General features: G+C 39.2%; 1 protein-coding gene across 2 annotated transcripts in view; it reads right to left on the bottom strand.

The window, feature by feature from the left end:
* Nucleotides 1-13,768, bottom strand: part of LOC138736682 (exostosin-1-like) — a 441,690-nt gene that overhangs the window by 75,602 nt on the left and 352,320 nt on the right. For both annotated transcript variants that reach the window (XM_069886575.1, XM_069886574.1), the window contains exons 6-8: nt 12,341-12,473; nt 942-1,060; nt 165-260 (exon numbers count right to left, since the gene is read on the bottom strand). In XM_069886575.1, coding sequence (XP_069742676.1) covers nt 165-260; nt 942-1,060; nt 12,341-12,473 — 348 coding nt within the window. The remainder of the gene's footprint in view (nt 1-164; nt 261-941; nt 1,061-12,340; nt 12,474-13,768) is intronic.

Below are 13,768 nucleotides of genomic sequence, written 5' to 3'. Positions count from 1 at the left end.
GAAGAAATTCCATTCATCCCAAAGTTACAAGAAATCTTGATATTGTCAACAACCTTCTCTGGGTATAAGAAGGTCAGAATATTCCTCAGCTATCTGAGTGGGAAGTGTTGTTTTCAGATGAAAATATCCTTATTAAATATTACGAGGCTGCCAAACAGACCCACCTTGCTTTCTCCTTCAATTACGGTTATAGGCACTGGGGTAGAGGGCCACTTGTTCTTGGAAGGTAAAGGTCTATCACAGTTCCATAACACTACAATCTTAACAAAAAGTATATGTATTAAAATTCTTGTTAAATTAAAAACAATCTTTTCATTGCAGGTTGATCTAAAGAGATCAGAAAGAAACAAAAATTTATTTCTAAAAAACTTGTATCAATTCTCTTAATTACTACTTTTGAAAGAGCCTAACCTACCTTTTTTTATATAAATAAAATGTTTTACAATATTACCACAAGTATACTTTCTAAATATTAACACTTTTTAAAAATTGTAATAATATTCTAAATGACTTTTTAGAAAAAAACTAGAATTACATTCAGCTATGAAGTCATTAATTTAATAAAATAGTAATTCTTAAATCACAAATACTGTTTATTCATTGAAAGAAATGTATTGAGTTCAATTTGATAAGAAGTCTTTTACAGATCTTTCATAATGCTTCTAATGCTAGCTTAGTTAAAATAGCAAGAGATCAGATGGGGACATAGATCCTAAGAATTTCCATTTCAAAGACATCAATTTTTAAGCATTTGTATTTATTTTTCATAATGAAATTCTAAAGAAAAATGTTTTATCTCCAAAACAATGATTAAAATCTGGATTTGTGGGTGATAACTGATGCATTTTATGACAGAAATTAAAAAAAATGAATCTTTACTTCTGCAGCAGTGCTATCGAGATTCTACAAAGAGATAAGATGGTTATCTCCTTATTTCATACCTGTTTGCAGTATTTTGATCGTGATACAGCTAAGATCAGTTTAACTATAGGCTGGGATTGTGACAGAAGAGGGGAAACTGCCTGAATGACGGCGGTGAACTCCTCAGCTGGACTGATACCTGTTGAATAAACAAATCTTTGATCACATCAATGAGCAATAACTGAAATAATTAGCAGTATTACAGCAAACTCAACAAATTACACAGTAATGAATGAATGTATTGTTTTATTGTAACGTGTACCAAAATACAGTACAAAGCTTTGTTCTGTGTGCAATCCAGGCAATGCAACTCATACAGCAGGTAGCACAGTAATAATAAATTTTAAAAAATAGACAAATAAGACAAACCTATAGGGAATAGTGTAATAGTGGTCATATTGTGGAGGATCTGAAGAAAAGTACAAGAACATAGCACAAGAAAAAGAGAAAACTATCACTGCAAAAGACAGAGCACCTTTTGCCAATATGAGATAATTTACACATAAAATAAAAATTGTGAAAATATAATTGTTTGCTGAAGTTTTAGTGACTTTTTTATTTCTCTACTGAATGTGAATGCAAATGCAAATGTTGACTTCTGAAATCCATCCCTCAAATATGATGAAGCACGTTCAATCACCCATTGTTGGGTCTGGAATCAAATGCAAACGAGACCAGGTTAAGATGGCTTTTCCCTTGCACGAATGGCATTCTAAATCTCATGGACGATATGCTGGAACTAATTCAGCAGCTGTTGTTTAAGATCTTGAACTCTCATCACTGGACCAATAGCTCTGATTCCCATTCCAGTTTTGTAACTACTTTACTATCGTATCTATTGTAACTCAACAAGAAATATTGGCTGAAGAACTGAAGGCCTCAAGTTTTCAGCCTTTTGCTCATTGTGCTGTATGAGGCAAAGGTTAGGACCAGTGCAGAAGAACAGAAGAATGATGGTATCAACAATCAGTCTTTTCCATGTGTAATCACACTATTGTTGTCTCAACCAATGGTCGATCGCACACACCCCCAGCCTATCTTGAGGCTCTGATTCACCTATGTCTTACCCGATCTCCTGTAACATCTGACCTCAAGGCCTGAACCTTTGAAGAGACCCTCCTGATGAAGTCCTGTTACGAACACCAGACCCACAAATATCAGGCATAATCATTAATTGGTAATACTTTAAAGGAATCAAACAACTTTCTCCTCGGCAACCATGGAATATTTTGCTTACTAGGAATGAAAAATTACCCTAGTTACCTGCACCAAACACTGTTCAATTATTTCATAAAAATTGCATTATTCAATGAGATCCCTTTCAAACACTGGATGACAGCACAGCCATACCCAGCAGAGAAGATCCAGACAAATTAAAAGCTGCCATTGTTCACTGTTTGGACCCATAATCAAAGAATGAACACAAGATGCAAGTCTACCTACCCACACAGCATTGCTTAACAGGTTATGCCAACATGTTCAGAAAGGTGAAAGAGAAAATTGAAGTCAAAGCTTGAAAAAAATCTTCCAGAGATAAATGTAAATTCTGGATAATTATTTGTAAAGCTGTCAAAATGTCACATGAAGGAACTACACAGATGCACATAATAGGATTCAAATAAAAGAGGACAATTTCATGCAACGGTAGCTATTACAGTTTTACTTTTGTGTCTCAGCACTACTTTTTCTGGGGTTTTGTGTTTGTCCCTAGGCTGCATTATTCCTTCCGATCTTTGCAGCAAAGTAATGTTTTCTGTCTCTCAATAGAAAAATAGCAGTGTAACTTAGATACAAATACTCTTTATTCAGGGGGTCAGGGGATTTCCTCGCACTAGCTTTAACTCTGCATTGCAATCTTGGTCCCGATCTCAGACATACACAATACTGCCTATAGCACAAGCATGGATCTGATGTGCATTATGTTTGTAGTGACTTAACTTTCTAGTGAATTTTGTATCTCTCTCTCTCGACCCCCTCTCAAATTTGGCAATGACTGATCAAAACTGCTTCACATCACTGTCTGGCCATTTTTATTCCATTTAAATGACAAGACATACAGTAAAGGAACTAAACAGATAATTTTCCTGAAGGACTAACATGTGTTACCCTCTATTTGTAAACAGCTACAAGCTTATATAGTTGTAAACTTTTAAACATCAATTAAAATTTAGGAAATTAACATGTTGATAAAATTAGTTTTGTTTTTAAACCTTGCTTTTGGTCAGGGTTTAACTGAGTATCCTGTTGTTGATTAACATCCAACCATTACTATGCCAACCACACCAAAGGTGTGCCCATAGAACCAGATTAGTCCATCACCTCTTCAATCCACAAGTGAGAGTTCTAGCACTTTCTGTTTGTCTGCTTCTGGGAGCCAAAGGACAGGAATTGTGGTGATATGACCACCAGCCTACTGCTGGTACAGATCTCTGTACCTGCAGGAAGACCACCTAAGGGGCTGACTCCACCTGGCCGGCTGTCAATAAGCCGACCTGAATATAAACTTGAGCCGGCTCCTCCTGAGCTAGTCACACAGGGCTTGAACTGGTGTTCAGACTTTTACTGGAATAAAGTCTTTTGAGTTTGGGCTTGCTTGCTGCTACCTCAGGACACCACAGGAATAGATCGACTTGGTATCAAAGTTCTCTACTGTTGTCCTCACAAATATTAATGCAAGTTGTATTTAATTTGATCTGGGCTGAACCTAATCCAGAATTCATCAATAAACAGTCAACGTGCTAGTTCACTGTGATTTTCATCCCCTCATTCAGGAGAACCTAACCACCTAATTTTCTCTTATCTGACTGGGACTACAATCTGGTTTTCTTGATGATTATTTTAAAATGTGGGGCAACCATACCATTGCTTTCTTCTGCCTTTAATTGGACTGGATAATCTTAATAGACATACATCTTAACATTCATATCAGTATTGTCTTAGACATTAACTGGGATGGATTACAATGTCCTGCGTAAGAGAATAATTTCCATCATTTTACCAAACTGTGGAGTTTTTGCCTCCTTCATGGCAGTCAACCTGAAGCCAGTGTCCATTTTCAGTTGAGGGGTGAAAATTCTGAAGAAGTCTGCAGGATAAATGAGGCCAGAGCCAGCACCCTAGGGAGAAGGAAATGAGCCTGAATTCCAGGTGAATTAATTTCCTAATCCAGGATGACTGCACAATTCTCAGGGGAATACCAACAACGACCTTTGGGGTCTGATGGACAGACATGGAGATGGTGTGGTTCCTGAGGACCACTCCTGCTCTATTTATTCTCATCTTGTGTCAACTACTAGGCTTTGTGAGACCTGGGACTCCAGCTACCCACATCAAATGCAGGAAGAAAATTACATCAGGTTTCACTTGATGAATAGGTTTATTATATCATGAAGGGCATGGATAAAGTGAATGCTCAGAATATATTTCCCAGGGTAGAAAATTCTAGAACTAGAGAGCATAGGTTTGAGGTGAGAGTGACGAGATTTAGGAGGCACACAAGGGACACCTTTTTCACTTGTGTCTGGGATGAATAGCCAGAGGAAACGATAGAAGTGGGTACAATTGCAATGTTGAAAAGGCACTTGGACAGATATATGGATTAGGGGGCTTAGAAGGATATGGAACAAATGCAGGCATAGAACTAGACCAGAATGCCAACTTGGTTGGCATGGACAAGTTGGGCTGAAGGACCTGTTCTATGCTGTATGACTATGAATCATGATGCAAAATGTCTTTAATGTTCTTTGGTACAAAGTATAAAAAAGTATATAAAGTCTCGCTGCTGCCGTCAGGAAAGAGGTACAGGTGCCACAAGCCTCGTACCACTAGGCTCAGAACAGCTGCTACCCCTCCTCCTTCACACTCCAAAACAATAAACTCAACCAAAAGCCCATTTAAGGACTCTTACTTTAAACAAGATTTATTTTATGTATTACAGTTTGTTTCCACTTGTTAACTTTCTCTCTTTTTCTATGTATCTTTTCTTGAGTACTGTTTTCTTTAAGTAGAAATTCTGCCTAGTCCTCAAAAAAAAATCATGGTTGTATGTGATGTCATGTTTGGAGCCTGACAATAAATCTGAACTTTTAACTGAAGAGAAAGGGTAACATTCATCTTATTGAAATCCTACATTGGAACAGGGGTGGGGTTGTCGAGATGTGTTCTACAGAGGATGTGTCATGGTGTCTGGAGCAGATGTATCGTGCGCTTGGTTTGGGGGGTTTTGGAAGTTGCACCGTCTTAGATCGCAGGACCTTGTGGCAGATGGTGAGGTCGGATGAGGAAGTCATCAGGTCTCTCTTCCACCATTGTTGGCATTTTTTCATCGTGCACCTTGTCCGTGGAGGCTGGCTGCATTGTGGGGGACCACACACATCCTCATGCAAAGTCTTCTTCTTCCTCTTGCCATTGTCATAGGTGTTGAAGCTTTCGGACTCCTATGGATGATGAACTGTGTAGCGATTTCTTCACTCAAGCTATCAGACTTTTAAATCCAGAGTCTATTATATTGTAACTTGTCTCTACTGTGCCTATTGTCTAGTTTTTTAAAATTAATTATTGTATTGCTTGCATTGTTTTATTTATTTTATGTAACTTCATGTAGGTTGTAATCTAGTGTAGTTTTTTTTGTTTTGTAGTAATATTGCAGTCTTGTGTTGTCATATGCTGTTTTTGTGTAGTCTTGTGTCATTCTATATAGCATCATGGTTTGGAGGAACATTGTCTCATTATTTGCAGTTTGGTTTAAAATGACAAATAAAGGCTACTTGACCTTGAACTTGAGATGAGGAGAAGTTCCGTCAGCCAGTGGGTGGTGAAACTGTGGAATTCGTTGGCACGCAAATGGCTGTGGGTTTCAAGTCATTAGGTACATTTAAAGCAGAGCTGAAGGTTGATCAGTTCTTGATTAATAAGGGTATCAAAGATTATGGAAATAGGAATCAAGTTTATTTGAATAATATTTGTGGAATCCAGGAAGAGTTGGGGAAACTGTCTTGAGAAAGGAAGAATTGTGACTGGAGACCTCAAGTGCCTGCACCAGATGAATCAGGGTGAGGAAGGGAAATGATGGAATGTAGGTAACCGAGGAGAGAGAGGATGAATGTGGGAGGGCAGGTTGGGCGGCTGGATGAAAATGGCTGGTGGTCACTTTCACTCTAACGGCCATCAAAGACATTATTTATTGAAAAGTTAAATGGTACATTTACCTTGCAAAGAGAGTTTCAGTGATTGGCTTACAAATCAGCTACTACATTGCTTTGAAGTTGAAGGGATAAAGCCCTTTCATCATTTACACAACACTGAATGTAACACATGCAATGAGATTCCCAGAATGTAGCACTGCAATGGTATTCAAAGGGGATCTAATACCAGCTCCTATCAAATCTAATGCTTCAACAGAACATTTCCCATAATACATCGTGAACTGATATTAGGAATTTAATGATTCCTCAGCTCTGCAAATTACCTCTCACATATAGAATATCATCGTAAAATACCTGATTTGCAAAAATACTAACGATGACATGAGTTGGAACCAAAATGAAATAAAAATATTCTACTTCATGATTGACAATAACCAGTCTCAATGCTTTCACTTCAGAATTGGCTATAGTCAGAAAGATGAAGGTGATTTTCGTTCTTCCATTTCTACTTTGCATAGAAATCAGATATGGTTATTTCAAATATTTCTATATTATGATACCTTTATGTCAAACTCATTTGGATTCGAGTTGTTTTCCAAATGGACGGCAGGAATTTCTAGGGTACTTTTTGTATCATCTTCACCACTTGCTTCCCTGCCAAGCTTTGTTACTTCTTTCTTTTCAATGATTATTACAAATCGTGACTGGCTGAGGGCCCATTCATGATCCTGGTGGCAGTCTACTGGCAACAATCTGCAAAGACCTTGGTTGTGCTGCATACGTTTTTCATTCTTTAATCTATCCTCTATCCATCTATCCATGCTCATGTTACCCCAATCCTGTATCCCTTATAATATAAACAACATTCAGTATGGATAGCTTTTAAAATGTAAAAAAATAGATATATCATACCTATTGGGTCCCCTTATCTTTCCTGTAAGTAACAGTGTTCTACAATATAGTATTAGATTTTCATAGATTTGTCGAGTATGATTTACTTTCAATAAAACTATGTTAAAACTGGTTAATCATTTTAAGATTTTCTAAGTGCCCATTACTGTGCTGTTAATCATGAATTCAAATTTCACCAATAACTTACTTCAAGCTAATTTATCATCGGCATTACATTTCTCTTTCCATCCTTTCCTGAGGAACAGAGTTGAGGAAGAACTTTTTCACCCAGAGTTGTGGATCTATGGAATGCTCTGACTCAGAAGGCAGTGGAGAACAATTCTCTGGATGCTTTCAAGAAAGAGTTAGATAGAGCTCTTTAAGACAGCGGAGTCAAGGGATATGGGGAGAAGGCAGGAACAGAGTACTGATTGTAGATGATCAGCTATGATCACAGTGAGTGGCGGTGCTGGTTCTAAGGGTCAAATGGCCTACTCCTGCACCTATTGTCTATATTTACTATCTTTAAATCTTCTGGGACTTGGAACATTTTTTGGCTAAATGAGGGGTGCTGGACAAAATGGCGACTCTGTCTGCCATACTGTATCAAAAGTTAAAGAATTTCATGTACGTTACATTCTAAATGTAGAATATGACAATAATAGAATTTTTAATGTCAATACATGGCCAATGCTAACACATGAAACATGTATATAGGCATAATGGCCTAAAAATTGAATATGCATTGCAGTTTTGGAACATGCACCTTGATTCAGTTGGAAATTAGACTGTGAAATGCGATTTCAATTCTATGGCATGGTTCAGGCACTTTATCAAATTGAATTGCACAGTAAAGCACTTTTTGAAACTACATGCCGTAAGAGATTAATGATGTCAATCCTAAAGTAATATCTAATATCGTGTGCTTGGATATAGGAATTAGTAATATCCCTAATATCTTCCGTGCTAAATTGAACAGCGTAAATGCACCTACATATCATGGGAACATCACACAAGAAGCATGTACTGAACAGCAAGAAAAATCCGATTCCAACCTAAATCCATGTCATCTGCGTCAGTTCAAATAATGATCAATTATTTGCAGGTTTGTTGGGAACTAAGATGGAGGTGACCTTAATTCACTGAATTAGGCTGGAGAATTGCAATAAATACATATCTAAGAGTTAAGGAGAAAGGATGAGATGTTGCCATCTAGAAAAAAGGTAATTTTAGTCATTGCTGCACTTGCCTATTTGCAAATGGAATGATAGGTGCCAGGTTTCCTAATCATGGGAAGATTCTGAGTTAAAAAAAAAAGAGGAAAATTCACCTCTTCCTCCTTCCTCAGGGGAGCAATAACTCTTGCCTTGATAAGGGGCTTCTCCATGATTGAGGAAGCAATAGATTGCACAATTAAACCAGGTTTTTGGGTCCTGCCTAGGAACTCCAACCAGTTTGACAGCAGAAGCAGCTATTATTCCCTAATCAGGATTGAAGGCAAAAGAACACGAGGTTGTGGCTGAAACAGAGACTTGGCAGGAGGAAGGAATAGGATGGGAGGTAAGGGGGGGGGGGTGCGGAGTAGCATTACTGGTCAGGGTTAGTATCTCAGCTACAGAAAAGGAGGATTCTGCAGAGGGAGTGTTCACTGAATTGTTGTGGGTGGAAGTCAGAAATAGGAAGGGAGTTATCAATGTGCTGGGAATAGTCTATAGGCCCCCAAACAGCCTTTGGGATACCAAGGAGCAGATAAGCAGGCAGATTTTGGAATGGTGCAGGAAATACAGGGTTGTAGTTATGGGTGATTTCAACTTCCCTAATATTGACTGGCACCTACTGACTGCGAGGGATAGATGGGGCAGAATTTGTTAGGTGCATTCAAGAAGGTTTCTTGACAAAGTATGTGAACTGGCTGGGTTCAGGATAGGTTTGCCTGACTGGAACAGGGAAAAGATGTTCGGAAAAGGAAACCGTGGTTGACCTAACAGGTGAGGTAGCTAGTTAAGAGGAAGAAGGAAGCATTCATTAGATATAGGAATTAGTAAACAGGAAGGTCTCATGAGAAGTATATGGTAGCCAGGAAGGTGCTTAAGAAAGGACAGGAGAGCTCAAAGCGGACATGAGAAGGCCTTGGCATGTAGAATTAAGAAGAACAGAAGGATGATGAGAATAAAAGTGGGGCCGCTAAAGGATAAAGAAAGGAACACATGCCTGGAGGCGAAGGAAGTTGGGGAAGTCCTAAATGAATACTTTGCTTCAGTATTCACCAGAGAAAAGGACCTTGATCAGGATGAGATCAGAACAGAACAGTCTTCTGTGCTGGACGATGTTGAGATTAAGGAAAAGGAAGTGTTGGATCTTCCTAAAAATATTAAGAATGTTAAGTCCCTGGAGCCGGATGCAGTATACCCCAGGTTGCTGTGGGAAGGGAGGAAAGAGGTAGCTGAGGTAGTGCTTACGATCTTTGAGTCCACTTTGGCTACAGGGGAGATGCTGGAGGATTAGAGAATGGCAAAAATGGTCCCCTGTTTAAAAAAAGGTAATAGGGAGAATCCTGGGAATTATAGACCAGTGGTCTTACATCAGTTGTGTGCAAACTATTGCAGAGGATCCTTAAAGATAGGATTTATGAACATTTGGAGAAGTACAGTCTACTCAAGGATAGTCAGCATGGCTTTGTGAAGGAAAGGTTGTGCCTCACAGCCTAATTGAGTTTTTTGAAAAGGTTACAAAAAAAATTGATGAGGGTAGGGTGGTTTATGTGGACTATGTGGATTTTAGTAAGGCATTTGATAAGGTTCCCCATAATGAAGACTTGTTCAGAAAGTCATTGGGCATGGGATCCATGGCTATGTGGATAAAAAATTGGCTTGCATGTAAAAAGAGAAAGTAGTGGAAGGAAAGTATTCTACATGGAGGTCAGTGACTAGTAGAGTGCCGCAAGGATCTGTTCTGGGACCCCTGCTCTTCGTGATCTTTATTAATGAAATAGATGAACAAGCAGAAGGATGTGTCAGTAAGTTTGCAGTTGACACCAAGGTTGGAGGAGTTGTGGATGGAGCTGAAGGTTTCGAAAGGATAGAGACAGGATGCAGAGTTGGGCAGAAAAGTGGCAGATAGAGTTCAATCTGAGTAAGTGTGAGGTGATGCATTTTGGAAGGACTAACCAGAAGACTGAGAACAGGATTAATGGCCAGTTACTTAGGAGTGTGGATGGACAGAGGAACCTTATACCCCTCAAGGTCACTGCACAGGTTGATTAGATAGTTAAAAAGGCCTATGGGATGTTGGGCTTCCTTAATAGGGGAATTGAGTTCAAGTCAAGAGGACATGTTGCAACTCTACAAATCTCTGGTGAGACCACATTATTGTGTTCAGTTCAGGTCACCTCATTATAGGAAGGATGTGGAAACTATGGAGAGGATGCAGGGAAGATTTACCAGGATGTTGCCTGGATCAGAAAATAAATTTTATGAGGCAAGGTTAACAGAGCTGAGACTTTTCTCTTTGGAGCATGTAAGGATAAGAGGGGACTTAATAGAGGTCTACAAAATTCTGAGAGGCATAGATAGGGTGGACAGCCAGCATCTTTTTCCCAGGGCAGTAATAGCAAACAATGGAGAATATATGTTCAAAGTGAAGGGAGGGAAGTTTAGGGGAGACATCAGGGGTAATTTTTTTTATAATACAATGACATGTGGGTGCCTGGAATGCCTTGTAAGGAGTGATGGTGGAGGCTGAAACATTAGAGGCATTTAAGAGAGCTTGGACAGGCACATGGATGGAAGAAGAATAGAAGATTATGGGGTAGAGAGGTATTACTTTTTTTAAAAGGAATATATGGGTTGGAACAACATCGAGGTCTGAAGTGCCTGTACTGTGCTGTAGTCTTCTATGTTTTATGGTCAACACCATTCACTTGGGAGATTTTCTTGACATTCATTCTGATGTTGTGTATTGTGCCCACTACATTTCAGTGATTGTGGCAAAGCTATTAGTACCTCTTGAGGACTATTTCCTGTATCTCTGACACATCATGAATAAGAACCATCAAAATTAATATCTTAAACCTGATTTTTAAAAATCTAATCAATGCCAACACCACACTGTTATTCACCAATCACATATGTCTGCGTACCTTTGCCTATTCTCCTCCTTTCAGGCAGCATTCTCCCAGTGGTGGTAATCAGCTTTATGAAACACTTTTCTTTCCACAGAGAAAATTGTAGATGACCTTGAGGGCTACCTTAAGAAACAATGGGCTTGGATAGGCCATCTTCTCTTTCCATGATAATAGTAGACTAGCCAGCTGGCTGATTGTAATGGACAGGCAGCGTCCACCACCTTGGTGCCACTGCTGTGCTCCTGTTCGGAGGACACACTACCTGCCAATCAAGGTCAAAGACCCACCCCCAAGCCATCAAGGTGACCCTAGCGATTGGCCCACCTAAATCACCAGGTGCTGCAGTCCAGCAGCCTGCCCAGACTCAGCCCTGACCTTCATCCAATTGGCGCAGGTGTATCAACTCAGTTGACCCCTGCTGAGCCCCTGTGCTTGGCTTCGAGCCATTGGCCACAGCAGCCAACAGGGTCCAGCCTGCATTGAGTGATTGCTCCCCCCCCCCTACCCCGTACTGCCAGCAAAACCTTTGTTCTGCCTCTTTGGACTCCTCATGGCATGTAAGTAGCACCTTTCACACTGGGATGGGGTGAGTCCTGAGGTCAGGTAGCAAGAGCTGTGTCCGTACTGATCAAGGGGTGGGTGCACGTAGCATCACCTTGATCCTGAATGTTGAATGTGTATGTTCATGTAATTTCCCCCAGTTTCTGTCAGTTCCTCCCTCGTTATCCAAAGTATATATTTACTCCCTGCTTATTGTGTGTGTGTGTGTAGAGGTTTGCCTCGCATATTGACCCTGTTGTCCCAGTCACATCCCCAAAATAAACATGTGCTTTGTACCTCAACTTTGGTCTGGTTCTTAACCTGTGGGACCCACACGAACCCGAACAACACTGATTAGCATGAAGTAGCATGGCTGCAATTATGAATGTTGTCATCATAAGGTGCAAACAAAATTCATATTCCAGCAACAATTGTAGCTAAGAAGGAGCATGAGCTTTCCCTCCTGGGTGTCCAAGCCTATCTTCCTCTTTGGTTTGACCTCTCACCCTGAACCAACTATACAAATACCAATCATCTCGGAGCTTGGATTTGGAGAACAAAATTCAGAGCTCCCATGTTAAAAAGTAACAGCAAATGGTTCATTAATCTATTAGTTCCAAGTATCTCCTTTGGAAACATGACTTCTATTGCCACAGAAAGGATACATTTCAAAAGAACCTGTTCCACATCAAAAATATACATCTAAAACAGATGCACTTACCCAAACTTAAATAATAAAAAGGAGAAGCAGCTAAGTTTGTAGAATACTGTGGTAGTATGTAGAGTCCACCTGGCGAATTATTCCATATGAACTTATTTCTTGCTATATGTGAATATATTCTATCGTGTATGATCTGTGGAAAAAAAATAAAATGTAATTCATTTGGAAATATGGCTAAAAGCCATATCCAAAGCATGCTCTTTTGTGCCCTACAGAGCAGACACTGTACCTTTCCCATATTGTAGCAAAAATGAGAATCCCAGGAATCATCCTACTCACAATAATTGACTTTCTATATCTTATGATGTCTCAGACTACTCAACAATGTTTGTTACCAACAAAAAAGGAAGTTTGACTAAAATTTGAAGTCTTTGTGTTTGGGTATGTTAGAACACAGATTCACAGAAATGATTGAAATGCGGGAAAATAACCATGTACGTTCGAAGTACAGCATGTTGTACATCTCCTTCTAGACTTCAGCAAGCATAAGCTTTAATTGAACAGGTTAACTACTGCCATGAAAACAGATATCATCCTCCAAGAATGATTTTTAAAAAATACAGAATGGAGTTTACTTTGTGCAACAATTTTGACATTACATTACCTACATAATTTTTGGGTAAATTACTTGCAGCTATTAGAAACCCAAATGTGTATGAGCAGGTTAAAATAATTGGATTAATAGTATTTATTGAAAAGTATATCTGTTATGAGGAGTATAGATGGAGTAAATCAAGCAGACTTTTTTTTCCTGAGGTGAGGTGAGAAAGAACTGGAGGACACAGGTTAAGAGTGAAAGGGGAAATGTTTGAAGGAAACATTAGGAAGAATTTCTTCATGCTCACAGAGCATAATGAGCGTGCAACTAGCTGCCAGCTGAAGTGGCGAATGCGGACTCCATTTTGACATTTAAGTAAAGTTTGTATAGGTATTTGGATAGGAGAGGTGTGGAGGGCTAGGACAGGGTGCAGGTCAGTAGAACTAGGCAGAATAAGAGTTTGGCACAGACTAGACAGGACAAAAGGCCTGTTTCTGTGCTGTACTACTCTACTCAAAGACATTTCTGATGAACATTTGCCACAGATATCATGAATCAGAATTTCAACACAAAAGAGTGGCTGAAAATTGCATGAATAACATATTCATCTGAACACAATTTGCTGATTGATTGGAAAGGCTTTTGGGCAGAAATAAATTTGTTGTTTCTGCATTCCTAGCAAGGAACCATGCTTGAACAGAGTTTAGTTCTCCGCAGAGCTACAACACTGTGATGCCATTCCGTAATCTACTGTCTATGAGTACAAAATTAATGAATTAATTCCTAAAATGTTACCTTGTCCTCTATTGAAAAGGATGTGTATCATGCAAAAATGTAAATGCAGGATTGACTTTCTGTATTTTATGTTGTTTCATGCTACATGTTAAAAG

Source organism: Narcine bancroftii, chromosome 6 (genome assembly GCF_036971445.1).
Source record: "Narcine bancroftii isolate sNarBan1 chromosome 6, sNarBan1.hap1, whole genome shotgun sequence".
NCBI lineage: Eukaryota > Metazoa > Chordata > Chondrichthyes > Torpediniformes > Narcinidae > Narcine > Narcine bancroftii.
This window is presented reverse-complemented; position numbering and strand designations above follow the sequence as displayed.